Raw genomic sequence first — 20,198 nt, 5'->3', positions numbered from 1 at the left:
CTGTGTTACCCTGGACAAGTCACTTAACCCCCATTGCCTAGCCCTTACCACTCTTCTGCCTTGGAGCCAATACACAATAATTGACTCCAAGACAGAAGGTAAGGATTTAAAAAATAAAATAAAATAAAATAAAATAAAAATTAAGAAACTAAGACAGAGGTTAAGTGATTTGAATGATTTGACCAAGATCGTACAGTTAGTGTCGAAGGCCAAATCTGAATTCATGTCTTCCTAACTAGAGGCCTAGCATTCTATCCACTGAACTACCTCTAGTCCAAAACAGGAAAGTTAGGCTGGAAGAACGAGCAAATGAAAAAATATATATGCCTATTTTAATGTTCACCTTCTATCTTAGCAAGGGCTAGACAATTGGGAACCCAGGCTCTCCTGACTCAAGTCCTGGCACTCTTCCACTGGGCTATTTATCTGCCTATTGAAAAAAAGAATCTTATAATAAATATCTAGATATAAACTCAATAGATAAATGATTACAAAATATTTATGAACAAAATCTCAAAGAAAAACCACATCTTAGACACAAATTCAACTAGAATTCCTAGAAGAAAAGAAAAAAATGTTTTAAGTTAAAAATTAATTTATAAGTGAAGTAAAATTACTAAATTATAGTAAAAGAAATGAAAGTTATGGAGGAAAGGTTTAGAAAAAGAATGAACAGTTTAGCCCAAGAGGTACAAAACCATAACCAAGCATCAAATTCCTGAGAACCAAATAAAAGTTAACAATACCTTGAAACAAGAAATATTAAAACAAAGTCATAAGACTGAACAAAATGGAAGAAAATGTAATATATCTCATATAACATCGACAACTGACCTGGAAAACAGATCAAGAAGATATAATTTAAGAATCACTTGGTTTCCTAAAAGTCATAATCAAAATAAGACTCTAGACATCATACTTCAAGAGATCATAACAGAAAACAGCACAGATCTCTTAGAGCCAGAGGACAAAGTGAAAATACATAATTTGCTTCTCTCAGAGGGCAAAGTAAAAATAAAAAGAATCTACCAGACACTTACTGAGATTCCAAAATGAAAATTTCCAAGAACATTAAAGTCAAATTCAGTTTCCAGATCAAAGAAAAAAAATGTTTCTTGCAGTCAGAAAGAGGGAAGTCAAATATCAAGAAGCCATAGTCAGGATCACATAAGATTTAGTAGCCACCACTATAAAGGAGAGAACTTGGAATGATATTGAAAAAAGTAAAAAAAAAATCAGGTTTACAAAAAAGAATAACTCATCAGCAAAACTGAATTCCTACTAGTTGAAACAATCAACGATTTTAGCAAAGTTGCAGGATACAAAATAAATCCGCATAAATCATCAGCATTTCTATATAGCTCCAACCCATTTCAGCAGCAAGAATTAAAAAGAGAAATTCCATTTAAAATCACCCTAGACAATATAAAATACTTAGGAATCTATCTGCCGAGACAAACACAAGAACTATATGAACGCAACTACAAAACACACTCCACACAATTAAAATTTGATCTAAACAATTGGAAAAACATCGATTGCTCATGGGTGGGATGAGCGAACAATAAAAATGACAATCCTACCCAAATTAAGTTACTTATTTAATGCCATACCCATTGAACTACCAAAAAACTTTTTTACCAAATTAGAAAAAACCATAACAAAGTTCATCTGGAAGAACAAAAGATCAAGGATATCCAGGGAAATCATGAAAAAAAAAATGCAAAGGAAGGAGGACTTGCAGTTCCAGATCTCAAACTATTCTATAAAGCAGTGGTTATCAAAACAATTTGGTACTGGCTAAGAGACAGAAAAAAGGATCAGTGGAATAGACTTGGGGTAAATGACCTCAGCAAGACAGTCTATGATAAGGCCAAAGATCCCAGTTTGTGGGACCAAAACCCACTATATGATAAAAACTGCTGGGAAAACTGGAAGACGGTATGGGAGAGATTAGGTTTAGATCAACATCTCACACCCTATACCAAGATAAACTCAGAATGGGTGAATGACCTGAATATAAAGAGGGAAACTATAAACAAATCAGGCGAATATAGAAGAGTATACTTGTCAGATCTTTGGGAAAGGAATGACTTTAAAACCAAGCAAGAGCTAGGAAAAAAAAAAACACAAAATGTAAAATCAATAATTTTGATTACATCAAATTAATGCATCCAAAATTAGAAGGGAAGCAACAAATTAGGAAACAATCTTCATTATAAAAACCTCTGACAAAGGTCTAATTACTCAAATTTATAAAGAGTTAAATCAACTGTACAAAAAATCAAGCCATTCTCCAATTGATAAGTGGGCAAGGGACATGAATAGGCAATTTTCAGTTAAAGAAATCAAAACTATTAATAAGCACATGAAAAAGTGTTCTAAATCTCTGATAATCAGAGAGATGCAAATCAAAACAACACTGAGGTATCACCTCATACCTAGCAAATTGGCTAACATGACAGCAAAGGAAAGTAATGAATGCTGGAGGGGATGTGGCAAAGTAGGGACATTAATGCATTGCTGGTGGAGTTGTGAATTGATCCAACCATTCTGGAGGACAATTTGGAACTATGCCCAAAAGGTACTAAAAGACTGTCTGCCCTTTGATCCAGCCATAGCACTGCTGGGTTTGTACCCCAAAGAGACAATAAGGAAAAAGAGCTGTACAAGAATATTCATAGCTGCGCTCTTTGTGGTGGCCAAAATTTGGAAAATGAGGGGATGCCCTTCAATTGGGGAATGGCTGAACAAATTGTGGTATATGTTGGTGATGGAATACTATTGTGCTCAAAGGAATAATAAAGTGGAGGAATTCCATGGGAAAAGGAACAACCTCCAGGAATTGATGCAGTGAGAGGAGTAGAACCAGGAAAACATTGTACACAGAGACTGATATACACTGTGGTACAATACAATGTAATGGACTTCTCCATTAGTGGCAATGCAATGACCTGAACAACCTGGAGGAATCTATGAGAAAAACCACTATCCACATCCAGAGGAAACACTATGGGAGTAAAAACACCAAAGAAAAACAACTGCTTGAATACATGGGTTGAAGAGAATGTCGTTGAGGATGTAGACTATAAATGAACCTCCTAGTGCAAACAACAACATGGAAATAGGTTCTGATCAAGGACTCAAGTAATACCCAATGAAATTGAGTGTTGGCTGTGGGAAGGGTAGGTGGAGGGGAGGGAACAATGTGATTATTGTAACCAAGGAATAATGTTCTAAATTATTCAAAGGGGGGGGGGGGAACACAACTGAATTCCTAGAAGGGAAAAAAAGTGAACCTTTAATGAAACAGAAGACTTCTAAGCATTCCGAATGAAAAGACAAGAACCATACAGACATTTTGAAATTCAAACTCAAGAATAAAAAGAGATAATAGGGGGCAGCTGGATGGCTCAGTGGATTGAGAGCCAGGACCAGAGACCAGAGGTCGTGGGTTCAAATCTGGCCTCAGACACTTCCTAGCTGTGTGACCCTGGGCAAGTCACTTGACTCCCATTGCCTAGCCCTTACCACTTTTCTGCCTTACAACCAATACCCAGTATTGATTCCAAGACAGAAGGTAAGGATTAAAAATAATAATAATAATAAATTTAAGTGACCAATCATAAGAGACTAAACAAGGATGAAACTATTCTAATAGTGAGAAATGATACATGTCCCCTTAGAATCCGATATCATTAGGGATCATAGAGGAACTCAAATAAGATGGTCTGGGAGTGGTTTTGTTGTGTTTTTATAATCTCAAAAGAAAAAAGTAAATGAAGAGGAAAAAAGGAGAGAAGAAAGAAAAAGGAACAGTGAAAGAAATTACCTCACATAATTGAGTATGCTTAAATAGAAACAAATACAAACAAAAAGTAAAAGAAAGAAGTAGCTTACACTTGAACCTCACTTTCATCTAAATAGTCAGAGGGAAGAATATACACATCCAAATGAAATAATCAACAGGAATGAGTGTGGAGAAAGGTAATGGGGGAATATGAAAGAAAATAGATTCAAAGAGGAATTGATCATATGCAAAAAATCTCTGGCCATAGATTGACTCCTTAAGAGGAGTTTAAAGGGAAAGAAAGATGGGATAAGTAACTATAATTGGGCTCTGTGCAAGGAAAAGATTAAAGGGGTAGAGGAGTAGAAACAAATCTAGAACATTGGTTCTAAACTATCATTCACCATTCTTTTTTTCATAGAGGAAGACAAGAAACAAAGAAGCAAAGGTATAAAAAAATAGGTTAGAGGGAAATACACAATTATCTATCATAATTACAAATGTGATTGGCATAAACTCTTTTATAAAATGGAAGAGGATAGTAGAATGGACTAGAAACCAGAATCCAACAATATGCTATTTATAAGAAACACAACTGAAACTCCACATAGAGTTAAAATAAGGGGCTAGAGCCAAATCGATTATGCTTTAGCTGAAGTAAAAAAGACAGAGGCTGCAAACATAATTTCAGGCAAGGCAAAAGCAAAAACAGAATTAAAAGGATAAACAGGGAAATTATATTTTAGAAAATGAGTTCGTATCAATATTAAACACCAAAATACCAAATAGCAATAAATGTACCAAATAGCATAGCATCTGAATACTTAAAAGAAAAACTAAATGAGCTACAGAGAGAAATAGAAATTAAAATTATAATAGTGGGGGACATCAATATACCCCTTTCACAAAAGACAAATTTATTGAAAAAATAAACAAGACTAGGTCCTGAACCTGAAGAGAATTTTAGAAAAGTTAGAGATGATAGACATGGTTATTACTGAATGGAAACAGAAAAGAGAATATAAATTTCTAAATTGTTCTTGGCACCTTTACAAAAAATGATTATGTATCATATAGGGAATACAAATTTCCCAAATAAATGCAAAAAAGGAGATATCAAATGAGTCTTTTATGCAGGTGTATTAGTGAACTGTTGGTGAATCTGTAAACTAGTTCAACTGTTCTGGGAAACAATTCAGAACTATACCCCCAAAGTTACTAAATTGTGTCTATGTAGTTTTTGATCCAGAGACACCATTCAAGGTCTATACCCTAAAACAGCATTGGTAAAGTTTTTTCAAGTTCAGGTGTCCAAACTGCAACTTCAAGCTGCCTGTGAGCTGCCTGCCCTTGCTTTGGACAGTTAGACAGAGGAGTGGGGCAAACAAAAAAAAATGTACCCATGCCACATCTTTGCCAACACTGCCCTAAGAGGTCAAATAAAAAAGGAAAAAACCCTTTTAATACAAAAATATTTACATACAGGTTTTAATTAGTGCAAATAAAGAATCCCTTGAAGTGGAAAAGACATTTAAATTCAAATAATTATGTAAAATATAGTCACTGGTTCCAGGCCAATGAAAATATGCAGTGTGAATTAGACTAATGTGATTAATTCAGGGGATTCTTTATTCACACTAATCAGAACCTGTCTGTCTCGCAGTTAATTTTGTGGTGGCAAAAAATTGAAAACTAAAGTGATACCTACCAACTGGAGAATGATTGAATAAATTATAATATATAAATTTAATGTAATGTTACTGTTCTAATGGGGATAGTTTCAGAGCAACATGAGACTTGTATAAAATGAAGTAGAATGATGAACAGAATCAAGATAACAATTTATACTACACCAACAATAACATAAAGACAATTTTTAAAGTCTTAAGAACGCTGATCAATGTAATGACCAATGGCAATGCCAGAGGAATTATTTTACCCACCTCCTGTCATATGGTTAATATGCTCAGGATACAGATTGAGACATAATTTTTGGAGACAGCCAATGTGAGAATTTGTTTTGGCTTGACTGCACATTTTTATTAAGTATTTTACTTTCCTTTTCAATGGAGGAGAGAGGAATAAAAGAAGATAAGATTTTTATTTTTTTTAAAAAACCTCACTTTTCTCCTGCCTTGGTTTTTGCAAAACAAATCCTGGTTTTGCTTCTACTTCTCCAATGACTTATCTTTTTTCTTCTTCAAAGGTCCATTCCTCAGTTTCTCTCCTTTCAATAGTGAGTGCCAAAGCCATCAACTTAATCATCTCTGTGCTGATGACTCTCAAAGCTACAATTCCAGGCCTAACTTATTACTCAAATGCCTACCTGTGAAGTATAAATGTTTTCTCCCAGTCTCCCTCACAACAGAACCAAAACTGGAATCAACTACTCTCTCAAAAATATCTTCCCCTCAGGATGTGACAAAATTGGAATACTAATGCATTGCTGCTGGAGTTATGAACTGATCCAACCATTTGCTTTAAAAGACTGTCTGCCCTTTGATCCAGCCATAGCACTGCTGCGTTTATACCCCAAAGAGATAATAAGGAAAAAGACTTGTACAAAAATATTTATAGCTGTTTGTGCTTTTTTGTGGTGACAAAAAATTGGAAAATGAGGGTATGCTCTTTGATTGGCGAATGGCTGAACAAATTGTGGTATATGTTGGTGATGGAATACTGTTGTGCTAAAAGGAATAAAGTGGAGGAATTCCATGTGAGCTGGAATGACCTTCAGGAATCAATGCAAAGTGAAAGGAGCAGAACCAGGAGAACACTGTTCACAGAGATGGATACACTGTGGAACAAGTGAATGTAATGGACTTCTCTACTAGCAACAATGCAATGATCCAGGATAATTCTGAGGGACTTATGAGAAAGAATGCTATCCACATCCAGAGAAAGAACTGTGGAAGTAGAAACACAGAAGAAAAGCATATGATTGATCACATGAGTTGATGGGGATATGATTGGGGTTGACTTCAAATGATCACTATATTACAATTATTAATAATACGGAAATAAGTCTTGATCATGTTAAGGATCATGTACGATCTTTACACATGTAAAACCCAGTGGAATTGCTCCTTGGCTAAAGGAGAGGGTTGGGAGGAGGTAGGGAAAAAACATGAATAATGTAACCATGGAAAAATATTCTAAATTAATTAATTAAATGAATAAACTTAATTTAAAAAAAAATCTCCCCTCATATAATTCAGGATATAGACTCTAAATAATCACTATATTGCAAATATCAATAATATGGAAATAGGTCTTGATCAATGATACATGTAAAACCTAATTGAATTGCTCATTGGCTATGGGAGGGGGGAGGGAGAAGGTGAGGGGAAAGAATATGAATCATGTAACCATGGAAAAATAAAAATAAATAAATAAATAAATAGATAATCACCTGATTTTCCTCTTCCTCATCCCCAATATCAATCACCATGTCCTATCAATTCTTTCCTAATGCATTCACCCCCTTCCCTTTCATTTCCACTGCCACTACTAATTTATGCCAAGGTCTCATCACTATATGCATGAAATCACATAACACTGAGAAATAAGATCTAAGAAATCATCTAATCCTCTCATTTTGCAACTAGGGAAAACATGGACAAAAATTAGGCAACTTGTCTAAGGCCACATAGTTAGCCTGGACCTTAAAAGACCTAGGACTGATTTTTCCTACTGCTGATCTCACCTGAAAATACAATCTTATCTCCCTTTATTTTTTCTTACAGAAAAGCTCCACTTTAATGAAGCTATTCTCCTTATTTGTGGAATATGTCATATTCTTCCCTAACCTCTCTATATATTCAAATCATACATACATTTCATGTCTCTGTCCAAATCCTACTTCTTTCAAAAAAATTTTACCTAACTACTCTTAACCCACTGATCTCTTCCCTATTCTCACTTCCAACACAAAAGCACAATGTAGTTTTTAACTCTCAGATCTAACATGCTATTTAACCTTGAAACAGTCACCTTGTTTTTTTAGACCACCATTCTCTCATCTATATTATTGTTGTTTGTCCTTTAAGTTTTCAAAGAGAGAATTGCACAAAAGTTGTCAGTCTCACTCTCTTCAGTCATCAAAGTCCAGTGGCAAGTCAAAAATCAGGATGACTGGTGATGGTCTAGGATGCAGTAGCTGACCTTGGCTTCTTCAATGTCTGATCAAGCTATAAGCACTCCACAGCACCTCTTCAACTACTTTATGGCCATTGAAACAAATTGTTCTCAATCATTCATTCTGCTAGGGGAAGTCTTTATATGCTTGAGGTAGACATCCCTCTAACCCACTGACTAACCTTTAACCAAAGGTAGAGAAGCAGCTCTGAAAAGGGCTTAGCAAACCGTTATAACAGAGGTGTTAATATTCTCTGAAAATCCCATACGCCCTTTCCATCTATATATGAGAGGGTTGAATTAAAATGATCTCTAAAATTCTTTCCAATTTTGAAATCCTATGATTCTAGCAGCCCCATTATTGTCTTTACCTCATGTTTTGACAAAGAATGATTATGTTGCTTTATATAGTTTTCTGGTTATTTGTTTCTGAGATTACAAGATTTATCATAGCTCCACGATACTAGAAAAGTAGAAAGTACTCAATACATACTATAGAATAATAGAAGTTAAAGTTGGAAGGGACTTTAGCAATTTAATACACTAATCTCCTAAGTAGAACAGAAAGTTTTCTACAGTATCTTTTACAGATGGTTATATATCAACACTCTCTGTAACAAGGGACTATTGTGAAGATGGAATTAATACTTCTCTGCCCATTTTTAGATTTAATCATCAGAAGCTTATACACCCCACTTACACTTGAGTGGGAGAGGTCTGTGACCCACATGTGCAATAGTGGGTGACAAATCAGAATTGACTGACTGCCCCCTTGGCAGTCCTAAGCTAAAGCAAAGCTTTAGCTGTAATTGATACATGTAAAATGGAAGGAAGTCACAGGAAGTGACAAAAAGGAATGGTCTTTAAAAATGCCAAGAACTTCCTGTGAGGGGATCTTTCACCTTGAATTTGATCTTGAAGGAGCTCCAGCTTGAGACCTCAGACTGCTCTTAAATCTCTCCCTTTGAGCTACTATGTGGGTGAGTAAAAAAGACTGACTCCTTTCCTGGATTTTTTGAAGGGACTACTAGCCTCCCCTCTTGAGAGGGGCTTTGTGTGACTGAAGCCCTTGCTTTATTTATCCCAAGGTCAAGGCTGAGGCCCCTCCAGCTGAGGACTAATTAGCCCTGCCTGGGTTGAGCCAGGGGCTGGAGCTAAATACTTAGTGTGTTAAGTTAAATGTCTTACCCTATCCTCTCTCTGATTTTCTTATTTTCACTCTTTCTATATTTTATAAATTGTTTAAAAAATCATTTGGAATTAATTAAATTCCTGACAATCACTCTCTGAAAATTCAGTCCAATCATAATTTTACCCCTTACATTCTGGCCCTTAAACTATTAATTAAACTTACTCCATTTTTTATCAGCTCAAATTATTAAAATGTTTTTCAATTTATTAAAATGAAATTTGCCTCTAATTTCTAGTTATTGCTCCTACTTCTAGCTTCTGAAGTAAAATAAATTCAACTTCCATATGATAGCCCTCCAAAAAATTAATGACATTCATCTTGTTCCTCTCCCAAAATTAATATTCAATATTAAATAATTCCTCATAAGACATGGTTCCCTTCCTATCCTAGTCTAATCCTTTACTATCCTGATCTTGTAAAAATGGAGATTTGAACCCTGGACTTCAATCCCCAGAAGTCCTTGCTCTAGTTCCCGAAATGCCCTCTAATCTCATTGAGATTTTCACCTGGCCAAGATCAAAATTTCTATTTAACTGGCTGTAAAAGCCTACTGATTTTTCTCTTCCTACTTCCGCTTCAAAGCAGACGCGGCTCTCCACCTAGCAGGCAAGATGTGAGTGGTTGTGAATGGGCTCTCTGGACCTAGACACGTGCTTTCTTATTCTGTATTTTCTTTAATTCTTAACCCTTAATAAACCTCAGAAAATATAATACTTCTAGAAGAGAAACTAATTTTTACCTGCAACAGTTTGGCAACCACAAAGGATATACCCTCAAGCTTCTGATCTTTTAAGTTCAGCTTTTCATAGCTACTGCCTGGAATTTTTTTTAAGCCACGTTTCTCCAATTTACAGTCTTCTACCTCTAGGATTTTCTAATTTGTCAATGTCCCCTTTAAAATACACTACCTAGAGCAGAACATAATAATCCAAATATAATATGATCAATATTGAAAAAAGGAGGATTTATATTTGTGGCTGAGGTCATCACATTTCTATTAATCCAGGCTAAGATTACATCAGGATTTTTGGGAAGCCACACTATTAAGTTTTGCATTATACATTACTGGATTCAGTCCATCATTTCATTAGGTTGAAATCTTCTTGAATCTTGATTCTACAATCCAATGTATCAGCTATCTAGCCTTCTAGGTTTCTTGAAACCTCCTCTGAACTCCTAAAAATTTGTAACTCCCTTATAAAGTTACATTTTCTTCAATTTCATAATAGGTTTTTTTTGTGCATGACTTTTATTCTTTGTTCAGTTATCTCTTCAGGAGAAGCAAATACAAAATACTTATGAAGTAAACAGAAAGTAATTTGGGAGCAGGCACTGATAACCGGGGCGGGGGAGGTCAATAAAGGCCTTTTTCAAGAGATAGCACTTTCTGAGCCATGGAGACCAATGGGGTCATTGAGGCAGAGGCAAAGCAGGGTGGAGGGGTGGGAAAAACATGGAAATAGCCTGTACAAAAACCCAGAGGTGAAGAATGGAACACTGTCCATAGGAAAGAACAAGTAGGTCAGTATGGTTGAAACATAGGGAGTAAGAGAAGTAATATGTAATCAATCTGGAATTAGATTGTAAAGGATTTAAAATATCAAATAGAAGAGTTTATCCTAATGGCAAAAAGGAATCACTGGAGCTTCTTTTGCAGAGGAATGACATGGTTAGATATATATTTTAGGAATGTCCATTTGACAACTGTGTGGAAGATAGACTGGTGAGAAAAGAGACTAAAGACACCAATTAGGTAGCTACTAAATTTGCACTAGTCCAGGCAAAAGTTGATGAGTGCCTGATTCAGGTTGGTAGCTATGTTAAGTGGAGTGAAAGAGATGGATTTGAAAGATGTAAAAGTAGAATCCATAAGACTTGGCAAATAATAGGTTATGGGGTTAAAGGAAAGTGAAAAGTTGAGGATGACTCCTGAGTTACCAACCTGGGGAACTAGAAGAATGGTAAAGTCCTCAAAAAATTTAGAGAAGTTAAGAAGGGAGGTTTCTTGGAAATATGAGGAGGGGAGGCAGGGCAGAGGAAGGAGAAGAATGAATTCTGCTTTGGATGTTTTGAGTTCAATATGCCTGCAGAATGTTTAGTTAGAAATGTGGAGCTATAGAAAACTGGAGCTCCATGAGACAGATAGATCTAGTAGTTCTTTCTTCAGAAATGATCACAGAAACCATGGGAGCTGATGAGATCATTAGGCTAAAAGCCAAAGATAAAAGAAGGCCTAGAGAAGAACCTTGGGGAATACCTAGCATAAACAGGCAAGATAAGGATGAAGATCCAGTAAACTGAAAAGAAGTAGACATTTGGGTAAGAAGAGTACCAAGAGAGCAATGTCATGAAAACCCAGGACAGAGAGAGTATCCAAGAAAGCAATGGCCAAAAGAACCAAATGGTACAAAGTGGTCAAGAAAGATGAGGACTAAAAAAAGGCTGCTGGATTTAGCAATTAAGAAATAACTGTTAACCTTGGAGAGAATAGTTTCAGCTGAGTAAAAATCCCAGAAGCCAGACTGAAAAGGAATCATAAGTGAAAAGAAAGGAAATGGATACCATTAGTAAATAAGACTTTTTCTAGGTATTTGGCAATGAAAGCTATACAGGCTAAAAATAAATAAATAAATGATGAAGATATACAAGCTGCTGGCATGAGAGGAATAGCAAGGTCAAAAGTAAAAAAAAAAAAGTAGCTCTTTTTCTTTTCTTTTTTAAAATCCTTACCTTCTATTTTAGAATTACTACATATATTGATTCCAAGGCAGAAGAATAGTAAGGGCTAAACAGTGGGGACTAAGCAGCTTGCCTAGGGTTATACAGCTAGAGCTTTTTTAAAACTCCAGAAAATATCTACCCTCCTGAAAACTTCAGAAGTCACTAAAGAGCTTGCAGAGTTCTGTCCACTGTCTTAATTTCTCAGCCACAAAAATTTTTCTTTTCTCAACTGAAGAGAACATGACTACTATCTCTTTGAAATCTAAAGAGAGAGCGCACCTCAAAATTGGAATTCAGACAATAAAATTTAAAATGGGCCCAATGGGGAAAGAAAAAGGCAGTGACTTTCTGTGACTACTCCTGACTTTTTTTTTTTACTCTTGCCTTCTGTCTTAGAATTAACATTAAATATTGGTTCCAAGGCAGAAAATCAATAAGGCTAGACCGGTAATGACAAACCTTTAAGAAATGGAGTGCTACTCCCCACCTCACTCCACTCCCTGCCCCCTGCCTCCTCTTACCCCAGATGGGAGGGAGGGAATATTCCCATTTGGCTGCTGGGCAGGGGGGAGGGTGATGAGAGGCACAGGGGGAGAGAGGAAAAAGAGTGGCCTGAGCCCCTCCAGCTCTGCTCCCCTCCAGCTCTGCTCCCCTCCAGCTAAGTACCATGCCATAGGATGCTCCCCTCAAACCTAGCTCCTCTCCAATCCCACCACTTTCACAACAGGCTGCCACCTGCACTGCACCTTCATGCAGCATGTGAGCCCCCCAGTACCTTACCCAGACAGGGGAGGGAGGAAGCACTTCCATTGGGCTGCTGGGCAGAGGGGCGGAGGAAGTAAGTAATGTCCTCAGATGCATGGGGGGGGACAGCTCCACCTCAAGTTCCTCTGGCTTTCTAGTAACAAACTCTGGCAGGAAATTGTAGGTATGCCCACACAAAGGGTTCTGTGTGCCCTTTTTGGCACACTTGCCATAGGTTTCACCACCACTGAGCTAGGCAATTGAGGTTATTAAGTGACTTGTCCAGGGTGTCACAAAGCTGGGAAATGTGTGAGGCCAGATTTAAACCTAAGACCTCCAATCTTTAAGCCTGATTATCTACTGAGCCATCTAGCTGCTCCTGTTCCTGACTTTTTAATCTGCCTTTCTCTCCCTGGTTCTGAGTTCTCCAAAACTCTACCTTTGGCATTATTCTCATCTGTATTCTTTTCTCTGGTGAATTAATCCACTTCTACAGTTTTAAATATATTTATGTAAATGTCTCTAAAATCTATAGCCTGAGCTCAAGCTAACCTCTTTATCTAGTTCTATACTCAAATTTCTTACTATTAATGCAATTGTCTCAAAATAGTACCTAAACTGAACACATTCAACAACTAGCAAATGATGGATTAATATCAACCAGAGGCCTCTGTCCTCAATCCATCAATGACATGGATGAAAATATAGATGGCATGCTTACATTAAATCCAAAAATATCTCAAGCTAAAACAAAAGATAAAATATAACATGTGGAATTCAGTCAAAATAAATGTGAAGCCCTGCACTGAAGTTCAAAAACTCAAATACAAAATGTAAATATGTTTAGATTGAGTGACCAGTTGTTGGTTCATTTAGTCCTGTCTAACTCTCTAACTCTAGAGATATGGGGTTTTTTGGGCAAAGATACTGGAGTGGTTTGCCATTTCCTTCTCCAATGGATTAAGGCAAAAAGAAGTTAAGTAACTTGCCCAGTGAAACATTGCTAGTGAGTGTCTGAGGCTGAATTTGAACTCATATCTTCCTGACTGTAGACCCAGTGCTCTATCCACTGAGCCATCTAGCTTCCTCAAGTTGACAGGTAGTTCATATAAAAAAAAGATAAGGATTTTTCAGTTGATTGTGAGTTCAAAAGTTCAACAGTGATGTGATACCAAAAAAGGTAATATGATCTTGTGCTACATTACACAGAAATATAGAGAGAACACAAGAGAAGTACCAGTTTCCCTGTACTCTATTCTAATTAGATCATAACTAGAATAATACATATTTTAAGAGGAACACTGACAAAGTAAAATGGATTCATTCAAAGGTTGATCAGGATGATGAAGGCCCTGAAATAATGCCATAAGGGAAACAGATAAAATAATATAAACAATAATAACTAACATTTATATACATTTTAAGATTTGCAAACCACTTTACACGTTAACTGATTTTATCCTCATAACAATTTTAGGAGGTAGGTGCTATTATCATCAGAAAACTGAGAAAGATATAGGGGTTAAAGTGACTTGCTCAGGGTCACATAACTAATAAAATGTCTGAAGCAGATCTGAACTCAGGTTTTCCTGAATCCCAAATCCAGCATTCTAGTTGTCTAAAAACTGTGATGTTTAGCCTCAAAAAGACTTAGAAGACTGATCAGGGCTTGAATATTTGAAAGGTTATCAGGTGAAAGAGATTAAACTTATTCTATTTAGTTCCATAGGACAGAACTGGAACCAATCGGTAAAGTATATAGAGAGGTAAATTTCAATTCAAAATAAAAACAAGCCCAGTAAACAATTTAAACTAACAATAGACTGGGCTATCTAATGACTATTGAGTTTTTCATCATTAGACAAGTTCAATTAAAGGACAAATGACCACTTTTTAGAGATGTCATAGCAGCATTCTTTTTTTTTTAAACCCTTATCTTCTATCTTGGAATTGATACTAAGTATAGGTTCTAAGGCAGAAGAGCAGTAAGAGCAATTGAGGTAAGTGATTTGCCCAAGGTCATATAGCTAAGAAGCATTTGATGCCATATTTGTACCCAGGACTTCCCATCTCCAGGCCTGGCTCTCCATCCACTGAACTACCTAGCTACCTTAGTAGAGGAGATTCTTGCACTGGCATGAGGTTGGACTAGATGACCTCTAAGATATCTTCCAACTCTTGATATTCTTTGATTATAATATCCTTTCAAAGTAAGACAAAGAAACTGTCCCAATAAGTTGAATATAAATACCAAAATAAGAATTTTCAAGACTAGCAAATAATAGAGTGACTGTTGCATGCAGGGAGCTATACTTTATTTAAATACTTTAAGATCAAAAGCCAAGTTTATTTATGTAATTCATAATGACTAAGAAACTGGAATAAGGCAAAGGAAACTTGTGCTTTAAAAATCACCAATCACAATCTAGTCATTTAGATAAGATAGTTTTCTACTCTATCAAAAAATTCTCTAGAAACAGAAATATGCCAATAAAGGTACACTGGTTAACCATAAGAACTATAATAATCAAATGGACATGTGATAAGCCACATCTGTAAAACAATAAGATCCTTTCTAATTTTGAAGTTCTCTTAGTGACTGACTCTGGATGTGATGGTGCATAAGTTCCACAAAGTCAATATGCTAATTCCAAAAAATCCCAAAAGGCAACAAATGATTTTCTTCTTGCAAGAGATTCTATCCCTGTTACCATGCTTCAGAAATTCAGGATCCATTTCCTTGGGTAGACATCAGACAAATGACATCCACATCAACTAAACTGCTGCAATAAAGTAGTAAACATATTGGTAGCTACATAGCAAAGAAACTTAATTGAGTACCTACAAGATAACTCCCCTGAAACCAAAACAAGAGACAGTGGCTTAAACTGTAGCAAACAGGTTTTAGGTCAGACACAAGAAAAATTCCTCTGACAGAAAATGAAAACCTAGTGACCATGCTCAAGATTTTCATCTTACCACTTTCATTGTTAATCTTCTCACATGCCTCTGCTGAGGGTGAAGATTCCTTCAAGTTAGGATGATCATCCCTAGGAGCTGGCCCTGGCCTGAGTGCAGTTCTCTTCCCTCTCCTCATGCATGTCCCCTGGATTTTTCCTTTGGTGATATGGATATTACAAGGCTGAGAGGACTCCAAGGAAGGAAGGTTTATTTCCTGAGTATTGGAAACATCAATAGCTTTTAGAATTGCTATATCTGGGTCCTGAGCAAGCAATCTGGAGGCAGATGGATCCTCCTTACAAATATGTTCACCAACATCCTGCATAGGTTGCACGTCCAAACCTGGTGTTCTGACATGGCTCAGTCCCCAGGGTAATGACACTGTTCCCAAGTCTGTAACTTGGTCAGGTTCTGGGTTAGTAGTTGATTCTAGGTCAAAATGGGTCTCATCCTGGCTATCTTTATGCTGTGGGGATGATAACAAAGTAGTTCTTCTCTTCTTACAAGGAAGCATTTTAAAAATAAGCAGAATCCCAGATGTTCTCCATCCTGAAAGGATAAGAACAAGTACTCAACATCCTCATATTAAATAGTGATAATCATAATAATACCTCAAAGAAACACAATGCTACTATATTTATGATGCACATGTATTCCCACCAAATTAACTAATTCTCTTAAAGAGCATGTGTCAGTGTTGTCTTCCTTGAATTATAAGCAGGACCCATCTCTTCATCAATTATTCTTTATACCATGAGTACAGATATACACATAGCCTGCACAGTATTATTTCTGTTTACTTTCATGTTATGTTTTTAAATGTTTAGATTAACAAATCCATAGACTTTAAAAATGAAAGAAGCATTTTTCAGGTGTAGGTTTCTTCAATAATAATAGCAATAAATATGAAGTCCTGAATTTCACATTTATTTTATTTCTTTTTTTAAACCCTTACCTTCTTAGAATCAATACTGTGTATTGATTCCAAGGCAGAAGAGTGGTAAGGGCAGCAATGGGAGTTAAGTGACTTGCCCAAGGTCACAAAGCTAGGCATTGTCTGAGGCCAGATTTGAATCTAAGACCTCCTGTCTCTAGACCTGACCCTCAATCCACTGGGCCACCCAACTAACCCCTACATTTATGCTTTTTTTTTAAACTATACAAACAAAAAAAATGAGGAAAATGACAGCAGTTTATATTAAAAAGATCTGGGATTTAGATGAATGCAAACTCAACATGTCCCCGGCAGAATGGATATTATAAAGCTAAGCCAAACTTGGGCTGCATTAAGAGAAGTATAGTGTTTAGGACAAGGTAGAGTAGTAGTCCTAACACACTATACTGGTCAGAAAGGGGCACTAATAATACAGAAATGATCAGAGAAGAGCAACTATGATAGTGTTATAAACTATGTTAAGAGGACTGGTTAAAAGAATGGGCACTATTTAGATTAAAGAGAGATGGATTTGGGGAGAACAGGACAGCTGTTTTCAAGTAAGGGCTGTTATGAGAAAAGTTAAACTTTAGGTATCTTCAAAGTCTAGAACTAGGACTAAGTGGGAAAAGTTACAGGAAGCAAACTAGTTCAATATAAGAACTTTCGAACAAATAAAGCTTTTAAAAAACATAATGGAGAAGTTGGGTGGTGCAGTGGATAGAGCCAGACCTGGAGTCCCAAGGTCCTGGGTTCAAATTAGCCTCAGACACTTCTTAGCTGTATGGCCCTGGGAAAATTACTTAACATCCGCTGCCTAGCCCTTATTGCTCTTCTACCTTGGAACCTAATACTTAATATGCATCCTAAAACAGAAGTTTTAAAAAATGTTATTTTTAAAAAAAAAGTAATGGGTTACCCTGTGAGACATCAAGTTCACTCCATGGCATAGTGATCAAGAAAAGAATCTTAAAATGACCACCTGTCAGGTATTTAATGAAGTGACTCCTACACAGGGATGATCTGACAAGGTAATAACCTCACAAATCCTGTCTGCTAGCTTTTGGATTATAAATTGTAAAGCCCTATGGCTAATCCAAATAATGGAGGGGAAAAAGAGCTATTTTCAATGTCAGGAAGACTTGAATTCAAGTTTGACACATATTGGATATGTTAACTACACAAGTCAGTTAGCCTCTCAATGACCCCCAGAAAAATTTCTATGACTGTAAGTTCCACAACAGTTTTGAATCTGCATTGGTAGTTTCTTCTTGAAAGAGTTCCCTGAACTGATGAAATCATAAGTCAGGATTCCTCTCCCTCCCAAACACACACACATAAAAAGAATGACATCCTGGATTATGACATTTAGTCCAATTCAGGATTTTAAAAGATTATTCTCTTCCCCACCTCCATAACCCCACCTTTTCATTTTACATAGAACATTGAGCCCTAATGAGATTATGATGTGACTAGTCCAAAGTTACACAGCTAGCTAAGTATCTGTACTGGAATTCCAACCCAGGTCCCTCCTACTCCAGTCTAATTATCTTTCTATTGCACTACTAGATGACATCTAATAGGTGATAAATACTTAACATTTAAATGTTCAGCATTATGAAAGTGTAAGCTGGAGTGAGGGTACCCTAACCTAGCATTTTACAGCCTCATAAAAGCAACATAGTTACTTGCCCAAAGTTAGTCTGTCGAAGGAGCCTGGACTAAGACTCAGGTGCCCAATTTTCAGCACCTCAATGGCATACACGGGGAGTCCCACAGAAGTCACTTGGTCCCTCGGGAACTATGGTCTCACAGGAACAAACAGCGAGAGTGACTGCCCTGCCCACTGGAGCAAGGCCTCTGAGTCCCCTGCTCCTGAAAAGTGTGGCCTTGAGCTGGCGCTCGCCCCTCCCCACCCCCCCGCTACTTCCCCAGCAGAGATAACACCTTCCCAAGTAAGGCAGTCTCCTTACGCCTCCTGGCCTCCCAGGCCTCAACTTCCCACAAGTCTCCTCAGGCGACCACTGACCCCCGAAGTCCACCAGGTGACCCCTGACTCTCAACTCCCGCCGCCCCCCTTCCCTCACATATCCTCCTATTGGATCCGTCTATCTTCAGCTCCCTCACTCCGTCTCTCGCTTTCCGTGATCTACACTCCTCGACTTCCACTCCCGGAAGTCCCTTTCCCTCACTCCCGCCAGCCTCTTTCCCGCCCGGACCGCGCGACCCAGGCACCCTCACCGGCCGGCCTGAGCCCGCGGAAACTCCGCTCAGGCCACCACCGGAAGTCATCCAACGTCAGAGCTGGACGTGCGCGCCCCCAACCGCGTTCCAGGAGGTGGGACCAAAACTGAGCATGCGCTCCTGTCGGCTGACATCTTGAGTCAGGGCAAAATGAAGGCAGAGCTGACACGTTTGTCGCTGACGAAAAAAGTTAAAGGGGCCCTGGCTAAAAGTCTCATTTTCTTCTTCCTCATCTCCCACCCTCAGCTAAGTAAGGGAATATTTTGAAATGCAAGAGGAGAGATATTTGCTCGCCATGAGGCATATGGCATGCAGGATTTGGGACCTCGAGAAGTGTTAACTTTCCAAATACCATACCTTCACTGGAGCAAAGTCAGAGGGACCTTGGAAAGATTCAGGGACTGTATTCAACCAAATAAATCAAATGCACTTGTTTACGAGGTCCTACATGGGCATGAAGAAATTGTAAGACGTACAAATATATTATGCTAGGATTTACATAAAATCTGGGAGAATTTCATATGATTTTTTAAAAGCGAGGCCAAATTTCCACAACTAAAATGATGCTGAGAGTTGGTGTAAGGAATTTTTTTAAGGACGCTTTTGTTGGGATTTTTTTTTCTTTTTGAAAGGCTAAGTAATAATATGATCATTAGAGTGATAACTGGGGAGTATATTCAAAATCATAAGGACATTTTTTTTAATGCGCAGCTTTGGTAGTTTGGTGCTAAATCATTAACATCTAGAGTATATGAAGGTATTCATAATACTGTGGGCACATAGAAATGCACCGTAACACCAGTGATCTAATCAATACTGGAATTCAAATAGTCTGAAATTTGTTTTTCCACTTCTCTGTGTTCCTTGTCACCCAGAACATTCCGCTACTATTTTAAGACCTGTTCATCCGAGCTATAGGTTTCCCATTTTAATCAAGGAAAGAAAGATTTAAATCGTCTGTCTTCTCCTTCTGGCCTCAGGATTTTTGCACTTTTCCCAGAATACTCGTAAAAAAGCGGGACCTTTAACCCTAGGGCTTCGAAACTAGGCGTGGTCTCTTCTTCGGTATGTTTCGGAAAGTAGAGGGACCTCCAGTCTAAGACTGTTCGGAGAGAGGCGGAGCCTTATTCCTGGGACTGTTCGGAAAAGGGCGGAGCTTACCTCGCATCAGGACCAGTCTGGCTGCACCTGCATCTTTAGCTCAGAGCATCCCTAGAGCATATTAGGTGGACCCGCAGCTGGCCCGGTGAGGCCAAGCCATCGCAGGAGAAGTCTTCCTCCTCCGTTTACCTTATCGGCATCTTGCAGCTGCGGCCTTTGCACTAACAGAGGGGTGCTGGAGTTCTCAGGAAGCTGGGAACCGATTTACAGCAAGTGCTGCTGATTACGCCATGGCCGAGATCACCAACATTCGACCCAGCTTTGGTGAGTGGGGTTCGGGATTTTGGGAAATGTAGTATGTGTTTGGAACCACA

At 37.7% G+C, this 20,198-nt stretch overlaps 2 protein-coding genes across 8 annotated transcripts in view; one reads left to right on the top strand and one right to left on the bottom strand.

Moving 5' to 3' along the window:
- Nucleotides 1–18,809, bottom strand: part of GON4L (gon-4 like) — a 128,689-nt gene extending 109,880 nt beyond the window's left edge. For 3 of the 7 annotated variants that reach the window (XM_001367009.5, XM_056816271.1, XM_056816269.1), the window contains exons 1-2: nt 18,721–18,809; nt 15,564–16,094 (exon numbers count right to left, since the gene is read on the bottom strand). In XM_001367009.5, coding sequence (XP_001367046.1) covers nt 15,564–16,059 — 496 coding nt within the window. In that variant the 5' untranslated portion in view covers nt 16,060–16,094; nt 18,721–18,809. Of the gene's footprint in view, nt 1–15,563; nt 16,095–18,171 lie in introns of all 7 variants that reach the window. The other 4 variants (XM_016430412.2, XM_056816270.1, XM_007482044.3 and 1 more) reach the window with 3 other exon arrangements.
- A 74-nt stretch (nt 18,810–18,883) lies between these two features.
- Nucleotides 18,884–20,198, top strand: part of SYT11 (synaptotagmin 11) — a 35,472-nt gene continuing 34,157 nt past the window's right edge. The window contains exon 1 of the mRNA XM_007482046.3: nt 18,884–20,148. Coding sequence (XP_007482108.1) covers nt 20,115–20,148 — 34 coding nt within the window. The 5' untranslated portion in view covers nt 18,884–20,114. The remainder of the gene's footprint in view (nt 20,149–20,198) is intronic.

This window comes from Monodelphis domestica, chromosome 2 (assembly GCF_027887165.1).
Source record: "Monodelphis domestica isolate mMonDom1 chromosome 2, mMonDom1.pri, whole genome shotgun sequence".
NCBI lineage: Eukaryota > Metazoa > Chordata > Mammalia > Didelphimorphia > Didelphidae > Monodelphis > Monodelphis domestica.
This window is presented reverse-complemented; position numbering and strand designations above follow the sequence as displayed.